This window comes from Gouania willdenowi, chromosome 16 (genome assembly GCF_900634775.1).
Source record: "Gouania willdenowi chromosome 16, fGouWil2.1, whole genome shotgun sequence".
In the NCBI taxonomy this organism is placed as follows: Eukaryota; Metazoa; Chordata; class Actinopteri; order Blenniiformes; family Gobiesocidae; genus Gouania; species Gouania willdenowi.
In genome coordinates, this window is record NC_041059.1 from 34,730,502 (window position 1) to 34,755,121 (window position 24,620).

The 24,620-nt window shown below is 40.2% G+C and overlaps 1 protein-coding gene across 2 annotated transcripts in view; it reads right to left on the bottom strand.

Annotated features, from left to right (window-relative positions):
* Positions 1 to 24,620, bottom strand: part of LOC114478533 (TGF-beta receptor type-2-like) — a 62,327-nt gene that overhangs the window by 8,274 nt on the left and 29,433 nt on the right. The window contains exons 4-8 of one of the 2 annotated variants that reach the window (XM_028471645.1): positions 17,639 to 17,934; positions 17,313 to 17,561; positions 17,117 to 17,230; positions 15,541 to 15,678; positions 12,662 to 12,803 (exon numbers count right to left, since the gene is read on the bottom strand). In XM_028471645.1, the coding sequence (XP_028327446.1) occupies positions 12,662 to 12,803; positions 15,541 to 15,678; positions 17,117 to 17,230; positions 17,313 to 17,561; positions 17,639 to 17,934 (939 nt within the window). Of the gene's footprint in view, positions 1 to 12,661; positions 12,804 to 15,540; positions 15,679 to 17,116; positions 17,231 to 17,312; positions 17,562 to 17,638; positions 17,938 to 24,620 lie in introns of both variants that reach the window. The other variant, XM_028471644.1, reaches the window with a different exon arrangement.

Consider the following 24,620-nt stretch of genomic DNA (forward strand, 5'->3'; position numbering starts at 1 on the left):
CAAAATGATGCATATTAGCCTTTCAAAGTAAACTAAGCTAAGGTTTTCCATCATTTTTATTGGCAAATCAAGCCTGTAAACTTAAAATGAAGCACATGAGATTCTTGCAAAAAATACAGTACAGTAAATTGTTCACATTTGTGCAAATTAGGCTTTACACGATCAGGATTTATTGGGCCAATCACAGATCAGTGAGTTTAAAAAAAAAAAAATGATCACTGATCTGATCATATGATGTTTTTTCATTATATATCATTTTCAAGTTGATAATACATGTTTCTTAAGGTAACGACCAAATTCCTTCGGTACTACCTGATACAGATTTCCAGAAAATCCAACGGTACAATATTTTAAGAGTTGGCGAATTCCATGCAGGACCTGAACATAACATTGCACTCACAAGAGCATCATGGCTCTGCTTATAAAAATGTGATGCAGGTGTAAATGTGAGCTAAACCATTTAATTTTGTTAGAGAGTTGGAGAACACTCTTGCTTGGTTTACATCTTACTTGTCTGATAGAAGACAGTGTGTGAGTGTGGGTGGCACCATGTCATCATTTCTAGAAGCCCTGCAAAGGTCCAACAAGGTTCTGTATTAGGACCTGTACTTTTTTCTGTGTACATCAATGACTTGTCAAAGGTTTGTCAAAATGTCCACTTTCAAATGTAGGCAGATGATGCCTTAATTTTGACTCCTGCTAAAACAACTAAGGAGGCATCATCTACCCTCACAGCAGCCCTGGTAGACATACAGCAGTGGCTCACCAACTCATTCTTACTATTATATAAAAAGAAAACCATGTCAATGAGGTTCACAAAAAATCTATTAAACTGGATTGGTCCAGCGTGTTCTTTGGAGACACTGAGCTTGACCTTGTTGATGAGTCCAAGTATCTCGAGGTCACTCTGGATTCAACACTCTCACTGAAGAAACAAATACCAAACCCATAGAAATCTTTTTCACAAAGTCCATAAAAATTCTAGATCAAAGCCTTGGTCATATCATCACTGCAATAAAAAATATAAAATGCTTATTTTTCTAAATTTCATTAATTTTCAAAACTTCATGGTCTTGCCCCGCCCCTACTCTCTAACTACATTAAAGCTAAACCAGTGAGGGTCCTCCGCACCAGAACCTCCTCCAGAGGAGACGTGGAGATCCCACACAGAAGAACAATATTTGGATGAACTGTACTGTCCATCAGAGGGGGTCAGTTTTGGAACAGCCTTCCAACAAACAGAATGGAATGGCTGACTTATAGCTCTTTTAAAAAACAACTAGAACATCATCTTAAAGTAAATCAGTCCTGCGCTCATTTCAAAAAAAATGTAATTTGTATAGTTTTTATATTGTGTTTTATATTCCTTTATACATTGTATTACTTGTGTGACCTGCCTCGGGACTACAGATGTAAATTAGCAGTTTTGCTATAATCTGGCACATTTACAATTTGTGTACGACTTGTATATGATTGTTCATTAATGTGTACTGTCGTGATCAAATAAATAAATAAGCTGCGGAGGCAGACCACACTGGAACTACTGTAGATGAAGCCTCCATCAGCATTAGCGGCAGCAAAGACATATTTCCAGACTGTGGCATCGCAAAACCTGCTGTTGCTTATAGTCCACATTCACAGGTGCATCGCAGCGGTGGGACGCAGACACACACGTACGCATGCCTCGGTGTCGGTGAAACGGACAGAAGTATCAGCTATGAAAACGAAAGTAAACGGGAGCCCATTGCTCCGCCCTAGGACTCTCACTTTTAACATGCTCAGGCTGAATAAACAAAACAAGCACATACAAACACACACACAGACACTAACAGCAGACGCTGTCCCCGCTTTCAGAGGCAGTAGACTGGAGAAGAAGTCTGGCGCTTATCCGCTTCGTTCCAACCGCATAGGTTTTCACATTTGTGCACAAATGTGAGTAAAATGCTATAGAGCCGTGTCACGTCACGCAAACAACTACGGTGTAAATGAGATGAATGAAACAATGCAATCTACAGAAAGTTTCATCACAACAATGACGTCATTGATGGGTCAGCGAATTAAGGCATTACAACCGATCACATTAATTGCATAAAATACAAAATATCGGCTGATCCAATATAACTGATCAGATGTGTGTAAAGCCTAGTGCAAATAATGTATTATCTTTTAATGGAACAGCATTGAATAAATGACACTTGGTTAAAGCTTGACCACTTGACAACTAAAGTGAGTACACCCCAAAGTGAAAACGTCATAATCGTCCTGAAAGTGTCAATATTTTGTGTGGTCACCACTATTTTCCAGCCCTGCTGGTCCTTGACCTCCTCCACCTCTATTTGAGGACGCCCCACAGATGTTCAGAAGGGTTCAGGTCTGGGAACATGCTGAAATGTCCATCACCTTATCCCTCAGCTCCTTTAGGAGTTGTGTTTGAGGTCACGGCCATGTTGAAATTCTGCTCTACAGCTTAGTTTTTAAGGGAGGGGGTCCTGTTCTGCTTCAGTATGTCACGGTACATGTTGGCATTCATGGTTCCATCGATGAACTGTAGCTTCTCAAGGCCAATAACAATAATGCAGCCCCAAACCATTAAACTTCCCTCTACCACCAAGCTTCATTGCAGGTATGAACCCAGCAGGTCTCAGATCCACGGACACAGGTCAGATAGTGGAGCCCAGAGTTCAAGAGTTCACAGAAAACATGGTGACACTGCTTTTTGTTGTTATGCTGCAAAGAATTGGAACAAACTGCCAGCAGAGCTGAAGTCAGCATCCAATGTGAACATTTTTAAATCAAAGTTAAAGGCACTTTTTTCTCTACTGCGTATGATTGAGAGGGATATTTTTATTGCTTTTACTGCTGATTTTAAATGTCTTTACTGCTGATGTACATTTAAAGCACATTGAATTGCCTCGTGTATGAAATGTGCCACATAAATAATTTTGCCTCACGTTGCCTCAGCAAACTGGTTCATCATCTTTAGAAGAGGTTTTGATCCAGGAAGATGGCCATGCAGATTGATCTGATATGGTGTGTCGCAGAGTCTTGGTCACTGTGCTACAGTCCAGTTTCAGGATGTTGGCAATCTTATTATAGCCTAGCCATGAGGTGCTCACACGTAACAGGCTTGTGAGCTACTTGCACAGACTGCTCTCCGTGAAATGAGCTAAAAGCACATTTATAACACTTTCCGCTGATATAATCACAAAAATCACAAGGTTTGAATGTAAATCAAAGGAAAAAAGGCTACCAGGCTACGAGGAACAAAAGTGAAACTAAAAGAACATCACATTGTGAATGGTTGCTCACACTCACTTTCCACTCAGAAATATGAATTATGTTGAAAAAAAAAATGTGACTAAAAATGTCTCTGATCCCTTTTTTTGAGTGACAGAGTGTCTGTTTTATGTCAGTTATAATCTGATAATATGGCTTACATATCATAATATATGGGTGTTTGATTATTTTAAGTTGTTCAAGGCATATTAATGCATTGGTAATTTACATGATCTCCTTCCGTTGTCGGTCATCATGAGTTTCCATGAGCGCTCGGGTGTGTGCGTCCCTTTAAATCTGGTTGCCGCAAGGAATTTGGGGGTCAGCGATTTCTGGTCTCCTGTGGTAAAGAATGCATCAGTGTTTCCTAGGCTAAAGGAGGTCATAAAGGAAGCATTGAGCCTCCTTTCCTTAGCTTAAAGAGAATTGGAAAGCTCTTTATCATGGCACTTCCGAGGATCAAGGAACAGTGGATAGGAAAAGAGATAGGAGGGACTACTCGGACGCACCCGTTGAGTCTTAAGTCAGGCTGAGGGTCTTCTTCTACTTTTTATTGGAGGGTGTAAATCACTAGCTCACTAGCGGCACCTCATGGTGTGGTGGGAAGTTAGATTGTGACTAAGGGTTTGATTGCTGGTAAGTGTGATATGTGTAGTTGTTAGTCATTTATGAGGTCTCAGCCCATAATCAATGTTTTGGGCAAACCTTCAAATCCTCATGGAGAGCAACAACTATTTTATTTCAAATAATATTTTAAATAACTCTCTGATCCTCATGGAGTTGCCATGAGGTGATGAGTATGACAAAGAGTGAGATTGATAACACCAGATTAAATGCACATACAACCCATTCACTTTGTAATACAAGGCAGACACTGGAGTAAGGCAATGGCTAATCTGGCCCAATTTGTATGTTTTCACTTTAGGTTGTACTCGCTTTTGTTGCCAGTGGTTCAGACATTAATGTCTGTGTGTTCAGTTAATTTGAGGGGACAGTAAATGTACACCGTTATATACATTGTAGGAAAATGTAATTTATTCAGCATAAATAACATATTTTTGTGAGACACTGTAATTACTTCCACCTTTTATGATCCTTTTAACATACATCGACTTCTCAGCAGCTGTTGCCACGTCTGTATTTTATTTGATTTTTTTGCAGATTTCAAGGCTGCTTGGCATAGTGCGAGCTCTCTGTTGTGCTCCAGTTACCCTCCATAACCCTCAGCTCAGACAGTACATGCAGTCCCTGCCACACCCTACAGGCTAATTCAGGATATGTAAATAAAACAGTCCCAGACACACAGAGAAAGAGCTATGACTGCCCACAACAACAACACCTGCTAAGGCTAGTGTTTCAATCTGCCACTCTGTGCCCTGCTCCTGCATAGGGAGGAAATGAAAAGACACACGTGGATTGAAACAGAGGGAAATGTGGATAACGTTTTGTAATGGTCTCTTTGTAGCTGACTGTCTGCGTAAACAGACGTAGAAAAAACACATATGGAATGTGACTGTCTCACTCAAAATATCTCGGACTGTCTAGAAAATTCAACGAGGAGGTGGAGGTGAGGTAGACCACTGAGACTTGTTTCTCTGTCTGAACATTCCTGGAGTGTAAAAATCCCTGTAGTTTCAACTTATTTTCTCTGTGTTTACATGCCAGAACACACCAAGCAATTACCAGTAGCTCCTTAGCTTCATGTATACATATAATGACCCTCATTTATCAACTGTTACGTTATGTGTTGAAAGCACATTGTACGTTCAGATCTGAGCGTACGATGTGCTTTCAAACACATTAACACAAGCTTCGGCATTTATCAATTCTGACGTGAGTGTACGCTACGAATCTCACGTCTGGGGCCTCATTTCTAAACGCTGCGCAACGTTTGGGACTTGATGAAAAAATATAGTTTTGCTTTAAATTAAATATTGTGAATAACATATAATTCCAAAGGTGTTTCACTACCTGTTCATTTTTATTATTTCAAACAGAAAATACAATTTAATCCCAATGCTTCTGGTGCATATAGTTCATCTGTGTGTCCCTCCACCTGATCACCTCAGTCACAGTGTTACGCTCTGAGAGAACGCAACGCGATCAGCCATTCTATCATTCGTAATGCGTACTAGTGCAACCAAATTGCGCTCTCCTGCGTGTGTCCACCTCAACAATTAATACCTCCACCTCGCATTGAGTGACATTTGGTTTATGTGCTCGTTTTCCCCCTCGTTCCAATCATGAAATTCGTATTAATGAATATTCATTAAGGGCGTTCACCAAACCTTTTATAGACACCGTATGGGCGGAGCAAGGTGTTTCCTCACGTGTGACAACTTTCCACATTGATTGTGATTTAAAACGGAAACAGGCATGGGGCGTACGTGCGCACTCGTTTATAAGTCGAAAAAAAAAATAATACGCAGTTCCTGGTTTTCAAAGTACACCAGCTGAAGTGTGCTTACATAGGCACACTCAAAGCACGTCACCGGTGACAGATATAAACAAAGATTTAGTCACGTTTTTTAACATATATAATGATAAAGTTTAATGTTTACTTACTGCTGAGTGAGACATGAGATGACGTAGTTTCTACACAATACAAGCGATGAGCTGAGGTCCACTTTGTGAGTGAGGGGCGTGGCTTTAGAGGGAGCACAGAGGGAAGGGGGCGGGAAAAAGCGGAGCACTCGGAAGATGCTATTTTCAAAACCATGCTAGTTTTTTACCTACCCTGCCTTTAAACAAAATAAATTGAATTTCCAAAAAGCCCACGTTATTACTGATACCACTTGTTTAGTTTTCCTTCCATGAAATACCTGATAACCCCGCTGGTAAACCGTCTGAGTACGCACACACACAGGAGTGAAACATTGCTTCTGCTCTATCTTGGACCGGGAGAACGCTGCTGTGTACACCATAGAAAGTGTGGCACATTATTTTTTGCCTGATCAGTGATCTTTCGACAACATCGAATTGGTGAACAGAGCTTCTTTAAATGAGCCGTTTTTTCTAATTTCCGTTATACTGTGGCTTCTAGGGTCAAACGCGAAGCAAACAGCAAAATGTTGCAAGCGCAGGAACGCTGCAAAACCGTACCTTTCAGTCCAGTTTTCACTGTCAAAAAAAGGATTTACTTTCTTTTTGTGTTTGTTTGACCTCAGTGGGCGGGGCATCCGGAACAGGAATATTTAAGGACGTATCATGTTAATGACGATCTATCAACACCCAATCATTTGTACGCTAGGATTGGTGAGACATACGCCTAAGCAATAAAACGATAACAATATATATCGCGATAGAGATGTAATCAATTTCAATTTAAACTATTTGAGATAGAATAGTATTATTTCACTGAACTCCGTTAGAAAAAACCCAGATACAACCCCTGACCCAGCACCGCAAGGCATTCTGGGGGATGTGATACATCATGGACCGCTACTTGGTTAAAGACCAGACACACACCCAACAAAATGAACTAGTCCAAGATCCTCCGCCAGATCCCCCAAAGTAACCGCAAACACATTGACAGAGATGAACCTGCAGCATTGATTATGAACTGGAAACTCAACTAAAGCTAACAAAGCTAAGCTAACCCACCGAAACATAAGACTGGGCTAAGAGCTAACGCTAATCACTTCATTAAAAGAATAGACCAAGTAAAAAGTACACAGCTTAATGTCATCAAACTACAAAGGACCACTAATTTACTTATTGTAAGATTTAACACTTGTATGGAAGGATAAAAGCTGATATGTCACAGGTCGTGTGAAATAATTGTTAGCATAAAGCTAACATCACTCTTCATCCATCCCAAATTGTGAAATGCAATATTTTTTTATTAGATTTCACATGATCACAAGACAAAGCTGGTCTCATTAGACAGTAATGAAACTATTGCAATTATTACATCAAAATATCCTGTTAGTACTAGGGATGCGCATCGTTAACCGGTTTTGTTTTGGAACCGGTTCTTAGTCAAACGGTTCTTATGACTCAATAAACAAAAACCCTTTATCTGCTATTGATTCTTCCCGGGCTACGCCACTACTGTAAACAAACATACCCCACTCACAATGACGTCACACACACAAGCTGCTGCAGAGGTGAGCAGAGCAGAGCAGTGCAGAGCAGAGCAGAGCAGTGCAGAGCAGAGCAGAGCAGTGCAGAGCAGAGGTGAGCAGAGCAGAGCAGAGCAGAGCAGTGCAGAGCAGAGGTGAGCAGAGCAGAGCAGTGCAGAGCAGAGCAGTGCAGAGCAGAGGTGAGCTGAGCTGAGCTGCTGCATTTCATAAAGAAGGACGACACCTCAGGGATCATTACCTGTTATTCCTGCTAGAGGGATCTGTGCACCAAAGGCGGTAACACAACCAATATGTCCAAACATCGGGCCACACAAACAACGGGTTGACACACTAACCCCCATTTTCCACTGGATACGGGTCCGCTGCGTTACGTCTCCGCCACGCCAGTGCAGCTGATAGGTTTCACTTTAGCAGCACCAGTGCTAGCACTAGCACAGCAGGTAAAATCAAACAACTTTCTGCCGCTGGTTCTACGCTGCACTAACTCCACTAACTCCTTTAAAATGCAGCTAAAGACACTTTTATACAGACAAGCTTTTAATTATCCTCTTTTGTTACTTGGTGTTAACATTGTATTTTCTTTTTCCTTATTTTGAAGGATTGTCTTGTATTATATCTTTGTAAATGGACTTGGTAAATGGACTTGATTTTTTATAGCGCTTTATCACCACACTGAAGCAGTCCCAAAGCGCTTTACATATCAGCTCATTCACCCAATCACTCTCACATTCACACACCAGTGGGACAGGACTGCCATGCAAGGCGCTAGTCGACCACTGGGAGCAACTTAGGGTTCAGTGTCTTGCCCAAGGACACTAAATAACTGTTTATTCTGTTTTGTGAAGCACTGTGTTTTTACTGTAAAGCACTTTGTGATTTCTATCTATGAAAGGTGTTATATAAATAACATGCACTTACTTATTTACTTACCTACTAACATTGTGTGATAATGATGAAATGAGGTTAATTTATTATCCTAAGTCAATAGCCACTTGACTTGTGTTCTCATTTTAGTGAGTATTGTTTATTTGTTCTCAGCGGTAAAGATTTATATCAATAAACCTAATATTTATTTTAATAAACCAGGTTGTATTCTTTTCTGTACTCATGTACTACTTATTTTTCAGCCTATTTGGGAATCGATAAAAGAATCGATAAAAAAAAAAACGGATGGATTAGCAGGAATTGATAAAGCATTGTAATCGCTAAATCCTTATCAATATACCGTACATCCCTAGTTAGTACTGCTCTCAATAATCAATGATTAAATAATCAAGTCTGAGATAAATCAACCATAACTTTATGGTTATCATGAATAAAATAAACAAGATTCAGCAGCAGTGGTTTAGAGTAAATAGTAAAAACAATATTGGAGGTATTTTTGCTTTTCATGTAATTTTTTTTTTTCAGAAAATAATTTCATTATAAAAGAGGAAATAAATGCCAACATTGCCCTCATAATATTTTCTTAATACAAACCCTACAGTTTGTTTCATGTCAGAGACAAAATGCATTGCACAGTTTCTTTGATTAGGCATTCATTTAATGTCTATATTTGTACATTTAACAGTTTATTTTTTTTTAATTGAGGTTTTTTAGTTTTTTTCCCATCGTTTTGTTGACCTCTTTTTAAATGTTACAGATTACATTTAAAATAAAAGTATTTAAATTTTGACTTTTTTCTTCTGGTCCTTATTTTGAATAGGTTAAAAAAAATAAATCAATATCGATATCGACTGATATGAAACACTGTGATACATTTTTCAGACATATCGCCCAGTTACACACGAATGTTTCATAAATCACACATTGGTCCTTTCATACGACCAAATGTGCACTAAAATTTATACCCGTTTTCACGCAAGGCTGATAAATTTATTGAATTTATAGATTATTTAAAAGGGACAATTCACAGTAATAGACAAACATGCTGTAAATGAGCCAGAGTTAGCCAAAAGAGGATAAATGAGGGCCAACGTGTGTGCATTTAAGGATTAAACTTCTCCTAAAGTATTTTTCCTAAAGTTGAGAATATTCTACGCCAAACACTGTTTTCCCATATTGTCAAACTTATTTGTTTCCTTCTTCGGTGGTAGATATTCTATATTCTTTATAGAACATCTTTTCTTTGCTTTTTCCCATGCAGTAAGTTGCTCAGCAAGCATCAAGACATTAATTTCTTCTCTTTCTTCAATGTTTTCCTAAAAATCAGCCACAGATTTACAAGTACTGTAATTCATGTATTCAGTATGTGCTTGTCATTGTGCACTTGAAGGGTTGTTTTTAGTCAAAAGTTGGTTTTGGATTCAACACCGCTGTGTTTCTAATAAATAAATAGTTTTATTTATGTAAAAATAAAGTTGGATTTTCACTTTTGTAATTAATCAGCCTTTGAGCTGAATTCAACGATTAGAAAGCAACACAAACACCTTCAGGTCCAGTTTACAGGTTTTGTTGAAAAGGGAGAGTGAAGAAACCCTAACCACATAGAATATGACGGACAAAAAAAAAAGAATCATCTATTTTCCATTTTGGCATTAAATTTACAAACTCATACTCTAAAAACAGATTATTTTTTTTTTAGGAGTAGTTTTATTGTATGTTCTCTGAGACAGTATGGGAGCAGAAAAAAACATTTGTACTAGGAGATATATTCTTTGTAGAGTGACATTAACTTAATGAATTATTGAATTATTTTATAATGAATGGGACCTAATGGAAGTCCATTATTGCCGTTTATAACAGTCTTTGCAGACACACATACATCCAACTGAAACAGGTAGAGTAACCATCGGGGTGCTCTCGCCCCTGATTTCCTGCCCAAAGAAGGCTAGGAGCCGCTTTCAGCTCGTCTGTCTCACACATCAGACATTCCTTAGATTCCTGCTCCAGACCAAGAGCTGAGGTCAAGATCTCGTCTGACAGACTCCTTTTAAAACCCTTAAAACCAGTGCCTTAAAGAAAACAGTGTGCCAGAACTTAAATCTAAACAACACAAGTTCCTGGTACTGTATACTCATAAAACTGGGGGCAGTGGTGGCCTAGTGGTTAAGGTCACCGGTTTGAATCTCACCTGGGCCATCACTGTGGGATGTTGAGCAAGTCCCTTAAAGCTGCAGTTTGTAGAATCCTCTCTCTGCTCTGTTTTGAAACCAAAATTGAAACTTAACCTCCCTTACAGGTGTCTTTTGTGAACACTCTCAGCGACTTTTTTCTCCATAGAGACTCATGACAAATGTATGGATGTTATCTTGTGTTATTGGAGATTTTTCTGGTGTTTTAGAGACTCTGACATGAATGTACGTATACCTCTGTAGTTACTGTCAGCGGCTGCTGCCGTCGGCTCGTCCCCACCACAAGCACACAGAGGTGGCTGCACTGATCCCAGTTGCCGCTCAGAGCAGAGTGTCCACCACCACTCCGCATCCAGACTGTAAAATGAATTCACCTTCAATAAGCTTCTCTAAGGTTTACACGCCATTTATCCCGTCTGTTATAATTCTCTCTCTGACACCAGTCTGTGGGGCGGACCCTGCGTATTCACGAAGATCCGCGCTTGATTTGCCATACAACTGTTGTGCCCAACGACGCGATAGAAACTTCTGCTGGAACTTATCCCATTACACTCTTACTACCAAGGGTACATGAACGCACCTGACTTCAGTTAAGCAGCCAATAGTAACGCCCAAAATAGCATGTGTTTGTAGAAAGATTTCTGATTGCCTGACATCCAGGGTCACGCTCCTAGATTTCTGAACTTAATTTACAAGGCCAGGAGAATGAGAAGATGTTCACTGTCCACTTTGGATTACAATATGCTCAAATATGATGCAAAAAATGATACAAAAAACAAATGTACATACTACAGCTTTAACCCTAACTGCTCTACACTGTGGCAACCCACTGCTACCCCTCAAGGAAAATGGGTTAAATACAGAGAAATAATTTCACTATGGTGATTAATAAAAGGATAAATTATTATTATTACTGATGCACTGGCTACAATGGTAGAACATGAGGAGAAGGCTTCCTGCATGTTCATTTTAAAAACACACCGGATGGAAAAAGCCCAGTTGTGTGATAATTGCGCAAGAAAGAGTTTGTGGATCACCCGAGCTCTTCCACCTCAACGCTAAACATGTAGCAGCGAGCACGGACAGCGGTCGTCCTGACGCTGCACTAGACCGAGCAGTCATTGTCTCCAAACCACACTGGACAAGATGACAGGGTTCAGAGCCAAATTATGTACATGACTGACAAATGAACAAAGTCAGTGGATAATTGATTGTAGAGGACAGAGGATGTGGGCGGGGCTACTGCTACTACTAGAGGTGATTGCTTGATGTTATTTCAGCACATTATTTTGTGATGAACAATGTTATTTTTGATGTGCTAATTTACAGCACTGTGATTGATGAGTCTGTTTTATTTATTTTACATTATCTGAATAAAAGAAAAAGCTTGGTGTTCTTAGTTCATTCAATTGCCAGGAAAAGTGTTCTTACTGATTATGATAACTTATAACTAACTTATAACACTTCTATGGACCTGTACACATCAATTTCCCCCTGATGGACTGAACTAAAGGTGGGAGCATCCCTGGGACTAGTCTCACATACAGTGGAAGGTACTGTAAAAGGTTACGCCTGCATCTATTCAAGTCTGTTAAAAACAGTAAATTATTTTATAAAGCCACTTTGTTATATATAAATACTTTTATCTGCCACAAAAGTGTATATTAAATGAAAAGTTGACATTTTTTTGGGTTAGATTAATAAATTACAGAGCATAATGACATTTTTTTTTATCTATTGACCACTACAAAATACACTTACTTCGTCTATTCTCAGTGGTTCACATATTAACCATCAACATGTGCATATTTCATTCTATTACACGAGGAAGCAGAAAGAGAAGAAACTGTCTGTTTGGATCAAGCTAAACAGTTACATGGGCTGTTTTCTAATGGTTTGCACTACAAAAAAAAGCACCTGATTAAAAATTCATTACCAAAAATCTGAAGAATATTTTCTATGAATAGAAAAGTAGCTGTTTGAACAACAACTAGAAAAAAAGCATGATGTGGATTATACATGCAGAAAGGGATGAATGTATGCAAACATCCATCCTAATGTGACATCATGACTAACCTACGCATGTGTTTTATTGTCCAGTCTTTTTGTGATGAGCTTTTTACCTCAGCACATTCACTTGGATCCAAAAAGGCGCATTTGCTCATGACATCATTACACGTCACAAACCTTACATTTCTCTATTTGTGCGTGTTTTTGCCTACTGACCTCCAACAGCTTCACATCTTGACGTCATCTCCCAAAGCACCAGTGCCATGGAGTAAATGTCGGTCTGTTTGAAGGACTCGATGTTCTCCAGATTCAGACGAGCTTCTAGAACCTCTGGGGCCATGTACCGTGCAGTTCCTACCTGTGGATGAGAAACACTGCAGTAGTCAACAATACAATCACACACTCACATCGTGTAGAAAGTGCATTAAAGTATCAAAACAAGACCAAAGCAGAATATTAGCATGTAAAATATCTGTCAAGTATCCCGTTTTGGCCAGGAATCTCCCGTATTTTACCCCTCTTTCCTGCCATCCCACTGTATTAGTATTATCCCAGAAATATCCTGTATTATAATGTAGTAATAATTAAAAGATAAATAAATAAAAACATTTCTCTGCCTCTCTAAACTGAAGGTTGTAGCTTCATTATTTGACTCATGAATCAAATTGGTAATTAATAATCAAAATTGCTTTTTCATTTTCTTCTTCAACACTGCTCATTTCATGACACAACTAAAGAAAGCAAAGACATCATTGCATTTTCGTTTTCATGCCCCGCTCCGAGCGAAAAGTGTTCCATAATTCAATCTGACTTCTTAATCCTAGACGGCGCAGCAGAGTGAAACAATTATTTTGTATCAAAATACTTGTTCTAGGAGTCCCTGCTTTTACTTCTCAGAACAACATGTAAAGCTCAGTTACAGTAGATGGATTAATGAGTGCGTCCCAACCCAGAAATCCACCTAAACAACCTACACTACAGAACTCACTCATACATGCTGTCCCATGCAGGTGAAAAAGCCAAAAGTGGCACATATTGTGCAGCTTCTTGTTAATAAATGAGCCTGTGTAGCATTTATCATCAGCAAATTTAACCCAGAATGATCTTTCTGCTCAGACTTCATTTGAAATAATATTATTGAGATTTATATCATATATCACCATTTTGAGAAAAAATATTGAGATATGAGTTTTGGTCCATATCACCCAGCTCTAGTAGCAAATGTAGGAGACCCCACTATAAGAGCTGGACCTTCTAAATCTAATTTCATGAGGTGAAGCAATGCAGATGCTAAGTTGGTTATGCTACTGTTTAGTTAATTCAAGTACAGCCTTTCTGCAAAATAAAAAAACAGAATACATGTAACCTGTTTTTAATAACAGCCCCCCTCCCGGTTCAAAAAAAGGGCGTGACCAAATTCTGTGCTGGTGCGACCAACTGAAAAGGTTGGTCGCACCAGTGCCACCACTGGAAAAGTTAGTGTAGAGCCCTGTGGAGCTTGGTTATGGAGGTGGGACGACTCGTAGTGGGCACCAGTAAATTTCCCATATTTTCAAATCCAAAACTTGACAGGTATAAAAACTGTGTGTAAGACACTGATTATTTATCTGATAATTAGCTCGAAGGTGGTTCTCCACTTTGAGAATTTTTCAAAATAATTTATAGTATTGGGTGACCATACGTCTGAAATTACCCGTACATGTCCTCCTGAACAAAAAGATCTATTATTTACATTTTTTAAATTGTAATACAAACCAGGTGAGTCGTCCTAATTTTGACATTTAAACTACACTGGAGGCTATTTTGCTGAAATTTACGAACATCTGAAAACGTGAAACAGTGTGTGAGTTGATGTTAAAACAACTCAGTGCTGGGAGCAGGGAGGAGTAGGGAGGAGCAGGGAGGAGCAGGGAAGTGCAGGGAGGAGTAGGAAGGAGTAGGGAGGAGCAGGGAGGAGTAGGGAGGGGCAGGGAGGTGCAGGGAGGAGTAGGGAGGAGTAGGGAGGAGCAGGGAGGAGTAGGGAGGAGCAGGGTGGAGTAGGGAGGAGTAGGGAGGAGCAGGGAGGAGTAGGGAGGGGCAGGGAGGTGCAGGGAGGAGTAGGGAGGAGTAGGGAGGGGCAGGGAGGAGCAGGGAGGAGCAGGGAGGAGTAGGGAGGAGCAGGGAGGAGTAGGGAGGAGCAGGGAGGAGCAGGGTGGAGTAGGGAGGAGCAGGGAGGAGTAGGGAGGAGCAGGGAGGAGCAGGGTGGAGTAGGGAGGAGCAGGGAGGAGTAGGGAGGAGCAGGGAGGAGCAGGGTGGAGTAGGGAGGAGCAGGGAGGAGTAGGGAGGTGCAGGGAGGAGCAGGGAGGAGTAGGGAGGAGTAGGGAGGAGCAGGGAGGAGTAGGGAGGAGCAGGGAGGAGCAGGGAGGTGCAGGGAGGAGTAGGGAGGAGTAAGGTTGAGTAGGGAGGAGAGACTCAAGGTAGGAAATAGGTTTTCTAAACACTCCAATGCAGCCTCCATTCTTCGCCAAAAGTAAATACACATGCGTCCCGGTGTCACGGTGTGTTTACCTCGTACTGAGATCGATTATGAGCATATATTCGCATTGTTTATATGTTTCATATCAATCTTTCCCACATATTACCAATTTTAATAAAAAAATAATCAAGGTGTATACCGACACCAAAAAAAGCTCAGATCCCTACACCCAAAATATTGAAACCTTTATTTTCATTGATTAGGAAGTCTAACAAGGTAACCAATAGATAGGAAATAAATTAGATGATATATACTTGTCTTTATGTAATTGTGATTCATTGTAATTGAACTTTAGTAATTAGGAACATAATTGACTTTCCAATTACATTAATTGTAATTGGAAAAATGCTGGTCACTGTAATCGTTATTGAATTGTAATTGAACATGGGTAATTGAAAGCGTAATTGGCAACCCTGGCTCACAGTGTCAGAATGGTTGGTGACCTTTGGTCTAAACTTTGGTAAATGTACAGTTTTGTGCCCATTTGTAAAGCTCTGTTAGAGTAGGGACTATCTAAGGCTCGCTCAACATTTCAGTGATTCTAGCTAAAACATTTTGCTGACCCAAAATGCAATCTGACCTGTCCACTGTTGGCAAGGTCGTCCACTGAAAGACTGCTGTCCAGACAGAGTCCCAGGCCGAAGTCACACACACAGCATGTCAGGTCGTTCTTCACAAGAATGTTGGAGCTCTTCAGGTCTCGGTGAACTATTGGAACCTTTGGGCAAAAAAAAAACGACTTAGGATGAAATTGCCTCATAAATTCACCATTGGTTTCCATTGAGTGGCATTTGTTAAAGATGGTTAACTCTCCAAAAGAACAGCATATTTCTTAAAGACAAAAAATGGGTTTTTAAAGTTGAGTATGAGGTGAAAATACTCAGTCTGCAGCTAATTATATTAAAGAGAAGGACCGACAACAACAATGGGACCAATGAGTGAAATAATGAATAATGAAAAGGGGGGGTGTACAAAACAGAGCAGTACCTTGATAAGCTGTAATGATGCATTCAAGTAAACTCAAAACTCAAAACTCAAAGATTGAATATGGTGCATTGGAAGGCCACAAATCACACAAACGTTAATGTCTGTACTGTAAATATCATCTTGGTCAGCCATGATTTGGAGATATTTCGCTGCGCTGAGAAGATCTGAACTTTTATCTTCCAGATGTTGATTTCCACGTTGTATTAAATGTGCCATTAGGAATACTGTTATAGGCCATATGTGGACTGCGGGAAAGCAAATTGCACCTCTAGGAGGAGCACAAATCAATGCGTCCAGCCAAGCAAGGATAAATAACCAGTAACCATGACATGTAGTTTAGTTAAAGGCAAACCGTGGACTTTTCGACCTAAAGAGTTGACCAATATGAGTTATTTTAAATGATTCCTCAGGCCAATATACAGCACTTGAAAATATCAATGCCCTGAGCAGGGCTTCCCTCTTGAAATACCAACTATGTAAGTTTGGAGGAGATGGACCGTCTTTCACAGGTCATGTGACCTGGAGAATGTTTTATTGTCATGTGACTGCAGGCTCTGATATACTCATGGAGCTAAGCTAAGGCTTTTGTTACTATTTTTCCGCCAAATCGACACCTGGTCATGGCCGAAGCAAGCAAAATGTTTAAAACTGCTTCTGAGGTGGTCGCCAAGACCCGCCTTCCGCCAAGCGGCGGACACCGCCCTGCACACACCTGGTCACCCGTCCCCCGTCCGCCGCGCTGACCCCCAGGGAAGGGGGCCGACAACGGTGGCAAAGGCCAGAGAGTAGGGGGGAAATGCCACGGAAGCAGCAAGGAGGGCCGAGCGTCGGGCCCCGTTTCGCACCCCAGCCCGACCAATCCTTATCCTTATCCTTATCCTTATCGCGAAGTTACAGGTCAACAACTTTCTGCATACACAACCAAAAGACAAGGGAGGCTGGCCTGACTGACTGTTTTTTGCGACAGTGATGCGGCGTTTGTGGCCAAAAGTTACACAGTGGGCCTTTAATAATGACTCTGATTGTAGAAAATGTTATATTCATAACATCTTTGTGTGCTTTGATGTATTTTAGACACGCTTTAAATCCCATAAATTATCTGCTTCTCAGAAATGTGCATGTGATTATCTGTATGGATGAAGCATGAGACGCATTTTCATCTACGATACCTTTGGGCGTCCACAAGAGAGTCGGTCACTGTGGAGGTGGGCAACACCACAGGCCAGAGAACTACCTAGGACCTGTAGCTCCTCCCAGCTGATCACGTTCCGTGTCAGATACTCCTGGGAGACAGAGAGGTGACAGGAGTTTAGAAAATGTGCTCAATATGAAACTTGTCCCCACAATCAGTCAACATTGTCTCACCTGAAGGTTTCCTCTGGGATGGAAGGCAGTGATGAGCCAGTACTGTTTCTCGGTCTTCCTCTCCTCAGCTGTCAGGAAGTGAAGAATATTCTCATGGCGGAGATCAGTATTAGAGAAAATGTCCTTCTCATTCTTCCATGAGGCATACTCCTCATAAGGGAAGATCTTCACAGCCACTGTTTCATACTGGTCTGAGCTGGACTGCTTCAGTTTGGCTTTGTACACCTGAGCAAAGCGGCCTTTCCCCACCTGGGACACATAAACGTATAGAGAAGGCTTTGAGTTATTGGAAAACCAGATCATTGAGCAGGTAAAGAAGCACATACCAGCATATCCAGCTCAATGGGCAGTGGTTCCATGTTGTGGTTCAGATTGTTGGCGTGAGTCGAGCTGCTGTCTGACCGGTCATCATCCATCATGATGGCGCAGGCATCGCTGCAATCGAGCCCACCTGCCATTGGCTTGCGCTTCTTTAAGCTACTCTCCCACTCTTGGTTGAGCTGACGCTTGCGATAGGTTTGGTACCAGTAGACCATTCCGCCCAATACGATCACCATCACCACCAAAGGCAGCAAACTCACAAGAATTACTAAGTTCAACGGATCATCCGGAGTTGTTTCTACTACTGAAGCAAATAAGAGAAAAGAAAACACAAGGCATGCATAAAGTTTAGGGAGGAAACAACTGGTGACAGTGCAAAACAAATCAAAATATGCTGTAAGAAAGGCTCAGTTTGAAGCTACAAAAAAGGACTACTGAAATTGAAAAAAAAAAAAAAATACAAGTAAATAAAAAATAACCAAATATTTTTCGAAATATTCATGTATCATATTCTGCCACTTCTAAACATCAGAATCAACCTTTTTCAAAGTGTGGTCCACAGGTCCCTGTTGTTCTGTGATCAACAAAAAAAAGCATCTGATTACCTCGGCATGCATCTAAAATCTCACACTCAAGCACTCTGATATATTATTTGTTTTTATTCATTTTAATGAGGTTCATTTTCAGGACCTTCTAATTTAGTTTTAAGTTAATTTATTCAGTAGTAGAATATTCTTTGACACGGATACATTGGTTCAGAGTGGTGAATTCAGATATGGTCCAAAGTGAGGCCACCGTTTTTAAAGACAGTAATAAAAATTTTTTTAAAACTTAATGGTCTCTCTAACATCTAATGTGAGAATTCCTTCCACAATTAAGGAGTCTCATAAAAGCATTAGCACATATAAGCATCTGGTTCGGTAGTTTGAGTAATCTCAGGAGGAAGCTGAGTCTAACATAACCAGTCAATAAGCCTATATTTGCAACTGCCAAAAAATGAGCAGCTATGGCATTTTCTCCATGCGCTGAATCCGGACAGAATGGCAGCCAACCCTCAGAGGAAAGGCCAGTCCAGTGCCTGTGTGCTTTGGCTGGACCGACTTGTCTGCGCAGACTGGGCACCTTTTCAAACAGGGTCCCACACAGAATCCTGGGAGAACACTGCTCTACTGAGCTGAGCTGCAGTGTAGGCAAAGTGGACATGCCTACACTTCAGCTATAAGTTGGACCTATCTAAGAAAGACACTACATAGTTGTGCTTTTGTTTACTATGATATAAAAAACAGACGGCTCAGAAAATGTGACACCAGCGACACACCCAATCCAATCCAATTCAACTTTATTTATAAAGCACTTTTAAAACCCAGGATGAGAGGGACAAAGTGCTGTACAAAGTGACAAAAGTGCATACACTATAAGAGAAACGATAAAACAAAACAAACATAAAACCAATGCAATTTAAAAACCATACTCCAAAGTAAAAATAGAACAGAAATAGATTTGAAAACAGGCAAAGATGTAGTCGCTCTGATGTGAAGTGGCAGAGCATTCCAGTCGCCTCTGAGCTTTTTTCTGCTGTCTGGCACCCTTAGCAGTCACTGGTCAGCTGATCTAAGTGCCCGAGCAGAGACATAGAGGTGAAGAAGGTCTGCTAGGTATTTGGGTGCGAGGCCATGCAATCATTTAATAACAAATAAAAGGAGTTTAAAATCAATCCTTAAATGAACATGTCAATCAGTGCGCACAGTCAGTGGTAGAGTGGGTCATCCTATAACCGAAGGGTTGGAGGTTTGAATTCCGCTCTATCCAAGTCATTGCCGTGTCTTTGGGCAAGGCACTTTACCCACATTGCCTCGTATGAATGGGTGTGAATTGTTCATGAATGTTGGTGGTGGTCAAAGGGGCCACGAGTGTGAAATGGCAGCCATGCTTCTGTCAGTATGCCCAGGGCAGCTGGGGCTACAATGTAGCTTACCACCACCAGTGTGACTGGTGTGAATGAATAATGGTTTCTGTACGTGCTTTGAGTGTCCTTGAAAAAAGCACTATATAAATTCAAGCCATTATTATTATTATTATTATTATTATTATTATTAGTAGTAGTAGTAGTAGTAGTAGTAGTAGTAATAGTAGTAGTACTACAAACGTTGGGAGTCTTGTGAGGCTGACCTGATATTGCTGAAAGATAATTATTGTAGTGCTGGGACTTTATCGTGTTAAAGTCCCTTCACTATAAGAAAATAACACTTATTTTTGCACTCCAAACAGCACGGAACCTTTCTAGCATTCCCGTATACCCATAACACTGATGTACAGACCACAACACAAGGAATGGGAGAACACAAGGAGAAGTCGGTCCTTTGTTTTGTGGGCGGAAATTTAAAAAAATAATGCTGGATAGAAAACAAAAGCTCAGTTGTGTGGAAATTCAGAAAGAAAGAGTGTGCCGATCACTGGAGCTCCTCTAGCCTTCACTACCACTTCAATGCTAAATATGTAGTAGCTAGCACCTCAAAGCTAAACATGTAGCAGCTAGCACCTCAATGCTAAACATGTAGCAAACTAACACAGACAAGCTCGACAAGAAGACAGGGTTCAGAGCCAAAATAAATGACTAATAAATTAACAGTCTCACTGGCTAAAAGATGATAGTCGACCACTCTCAGTAGTAGAAGATGTGGGCGGGGATAGAAGTGGTGTTACAGATAGCATCATCTGACCCAACTTATGAACTGCTAAGACAATTTCAAACAAGCATTAATAGCTTATCAGTTGGTCTATTTATTTCATGCCACAGATATTCTCATTATTTTGCTATGTTCAGCACTTCTCTGAAATTAAGTGTACTAAGTGCTGTTTTTTTTTTAATACACAAAAACTATTTTTATGGGAAGTTTACCAAAAAAAAGGAAAAAAGCATGAATATATCTTACTTTAATTTAAGTGCCTTGTAATAATTTTATGACTGCCTTGTGAACAATGCAGTCATAAAATTCTTTATTCATATTGTACATCATCTTAGCGATCAGTGAAGGAAAATAATGATTTTATACTATATTATATTTCAATCAAGACATTGCTTCTCGTGTTAAATATTGTGAGGCGATAACGGAGATAAATTAATTATAGTCTTTCATTCTTTTTTTTAATCTTTTTTTTTTTACAAAAAACAACCCTACTTTCAGCATCTCTTGGGAGGTCCTAGAATTCAATAATGGCCCCTTGTGCCTAAATAACCTGAGAAACGATGTTCACTTCACTTCAAGTCCATGAACATGTGCCTCAGGTTGAGTACATGAGGTTGCTTGTGATAATAAACGTGGTTGTACCTACCTGTTTCTTTGTGTTAGCATTATGAAGGTGTGTAATCTGCCTTCTGATTTATTTGGATGGATGGATAGATGGGTGAAGATCTTTCAAATCCTACCCACTTTGGCGCAGTTTGGGACAGGGTGGAATAATAATGACTAATCTCTCATCGTGCACAAAGTTATGACATTGCCCCGCCCAAATAACTGCCAAATAGCATCATTACCAGTCTGACTCAAACACCCTTAAATGTCTGTTAAATGTCTGGACTATCAAACTCACTTTCAGTCACCTCAACGTGAGAATAAATATCCTAATTTTGAGGTTGTGTTTGTGTGTGAGAGCATGGGGTTGTAAATCTTTTAGACTGCTATTGGCTGTACCCGACATGCAGTAAATCAAAAACATACAGCAGGATATGCTTTCTTTAAACTCAAATGCATTTTTTTGGGTTGAGCAGTAAAGGTGGATCACACAGCTGGACACTTGTGTGTTTGATAAGTAAAGTGTGTGTTTGAGATAGAAACAGAGTCAAGCAGATGTTTCCATGTTGTCTTTTCCTTTAGTTCATGTTTGAAAAGCCATTTGGGTCAAAGAAAGAATCAGCATTATTCTGCAGTTTTATATAAAATAGGGATTTTTCCTGCAATCTTAAAACACCCGAAAACTGGAATCATCAAATTTGACAGATTCTTGCACCCTAAAGTTACAAGGTGCACAAAAAAAACATTTACATATATAAAACATTAACAGTAGGGTCAGTAATTTTCAAAAGCTAGCATGATTTTGAATGTAGCCTCCCCAATGGCTCCACCTTTATCCCCCTCGCCCCTCCCCTCTGTGCTCCGTCTCACTCACATGCATGCGCACAGCTGCTGCAGAAGAGGAGCTCAGCTCATCGCTTGTATTGTGTAGAATACAACTTTGTTGTCTCATGTCTCATTCAGCAGTAATTAAACACTAAACTTTACCATTACAGTATATAAGCTAAAAAACGTGACTAAAAACTGTTTTCACTTTGTCAGCGGTGACGCACTTTCAGTGTGAGCTCATGCATGCGAGGGATCGAGGCCGAGCAGGGAAACAGGGAGACGTGATTGGTTAAAAAAAAAAAAGACGTTCATTTTTTTTTTTCCGTTGGTCGGAAAAACGATTCTACAGATGATGGAATTTTTTCGTTCCTTTTTCAGAGCACATAAGATCTTAATTCAGGACATAAAGACAATTTTAATCAAAAACTTTAAAAGTGTATCTGAAGAAAATCGCCTACCCTAGCTTTAAAAGTTTGTCTAACGTAGTTTATTTTTTTTTTATTTTTTTTTTTTACGTAAACTTATAAAGTTGTTATAGCAAGGTTGTCAACCTATTAAGAGGGAGAAACTTTCACCCAACTAAAGACCTGTTACTCATACAGTAGCTAATAGGGTTGTCACGATACTAGAATTTCAAATTCGATATCAATACACGGGAAAAAACAGACAAAAATTTAGAAGCATAATTTCCTTTAATAAAGTTGAGAATACAAACTATGAACAGGATACAAAGTATTTTTAAATTAAGTGAAATGTATTGCAACATTTAACACTTGTAAACAACAAAAACTATTACACTTTTTTGAGAAACTATAACAAAATTTAGCAGCACCTGTAAACAATAAAAACTTTTAACAAACTTTTTTGAGAAAGTACAACATTTAGCAAATTTTTCTTCTCATTTTTGGCTATAACTGGTTGCGTAGGCCCCACAGCAGCAGCACTAGCCATGCTGCAGCCGTGCCGACATCAGCTACCTCAGTGTTATGATGAGGGTCCTATAAAATCCCTTTTATGTTTTTTTTCCAAATTCCATTTTCTTTGGTTCCAAGTTTCATGTTTTCCACTTTAATTTTTTTTAAATTCCGGGTTTTTATTTAGAAATATTAATAATTTATTTTCAGAAAAAATATACATAATGCAAAATAAATACAAAAAAAACATAATTACACAAAAATGTATGTCAAAAATAAAGTACAATACAATTAAAAGGTAGATTTAAGTTGTAGTGACATGGATTATTCTGGTTTATTGTTTAGGTTAATGCTCTGAGCAGGTGAAGCTGATTAAAGCTGACTCATGTTTTCACGGAGCGCAGCTGTACTTGACAAAAAACGGACGGAGTTTCACAGGCACAGCAAAGTTAAACGGGCACTGATGGCTCTGTGTTTAAGAGTCAGTGATGATTTGCGCAGTTTTTTTTGCAATTTTGGACAGTGTTTGATGTGTTTTAGGTAGTGTTTAATGTAGCCAGGGCAGGAGGGGGGAGCACGGTGCACCTTATCAGTGGTCCCCAGAACATTTCCCCATAAAAAAAGGTTCCTTGCCTCACAGTGACGGCGTTTTGTGTTTATTCTGTCCATTTCCACATTTAACCGTTTTTATTGGTTGATTCCATGATTTATAGGGCCCTATTAGTATTCAGTTGCAGCTGAAGGGAGGGGCTAAAAGTGTGGCTGTTTGTGTCTGCCGAAGTGATTAAAGTTTTGTCAATTGAAACAGGCGAGGGAACAAAAACTGGAGATCCGATACTCACTTTTTTGGTCTCGATACTTTATTCGGTATCGAGTTTTTTGACAACATTAGTAGCTAATTCTCAGATAATATTAGTTTCTTCATATCTTCAACACATTAAAAAAATATAGATCACAAATTGTGTGTAACAATTTAAAATCCTCAACATGTGCAGGTTGTATTCCAATATTTTCAAGACAACAAGCGTCACTACAACATCTCGTCCTCATATTTATGAACATCCAAGAGACCAAACAGGCAACAGACGGAATAAGGAGTTCAGTACCAAACAGAAAAGAGAAGACGTCGCCTGAGACAGAAAGCAATCCAGTTACCAGAGCCGGGATGAGGAGAAGTGGTCCTGGGTGGAAGGCAGTTCAGTTCAGGGTGAGTTATAACAATGACAAACCCTGGTTCACAGCTAAGCTCAGAGGGCTGAGGGCAGACAAAGAGGTCGCTTTCAGGAGTGGAGACAGAGCCAGGTACAGAGAGTCGAAGTACACGTTTGAAAAGGAGGTGAGAAGAGCCAAACGTTTGTACTCAGAGAAGCTACAACATCAGTTCTCTGCAAATGACTCGGCTTCTGTCTGGAGAGGGCTCAGGCAAATTACAAACTACAAGCCCAGAGCCCCTGCTGCTGCTAACGACCTCTGCCTGGCCAACAGTCTGAATGAGTTCTATTGCAGATTTGACAGACAATGGGACAGACCTGACTCCAACCCCCCTCACACCTCTGACCAGCCTCACTCCAACACCTTCACCCCCCACATCAAAGCTACAGTTTCACCCCAGCTGCCTACAGAGGCTCTCTCCCCTATCTTCCCCCCCTCCTCCCCCCCTCCTACAGAGACACCTTTCTCCATCAAAGAGAGAGATGTGAATAGACTTTTCAGGAGACAAAACCCCCGTAAGGCTTGTGGACCGGACTATGTCTCTCCTTCCACCTTAAAGCACTGTGCTGATCAGCTGTCTCCAGTGTTCACAGACATTTTTAACACCTCACTGGAGACATGCACCGTACCAGCCTGTTTTAAGGCCTCCACCATCGTTCCTGTCCCTAAAAAGCTGAGGATCACAGGACTTAATGACTACAGACCCATCGCTCTGACATCTGTGGTCATGAAGTCCTTTG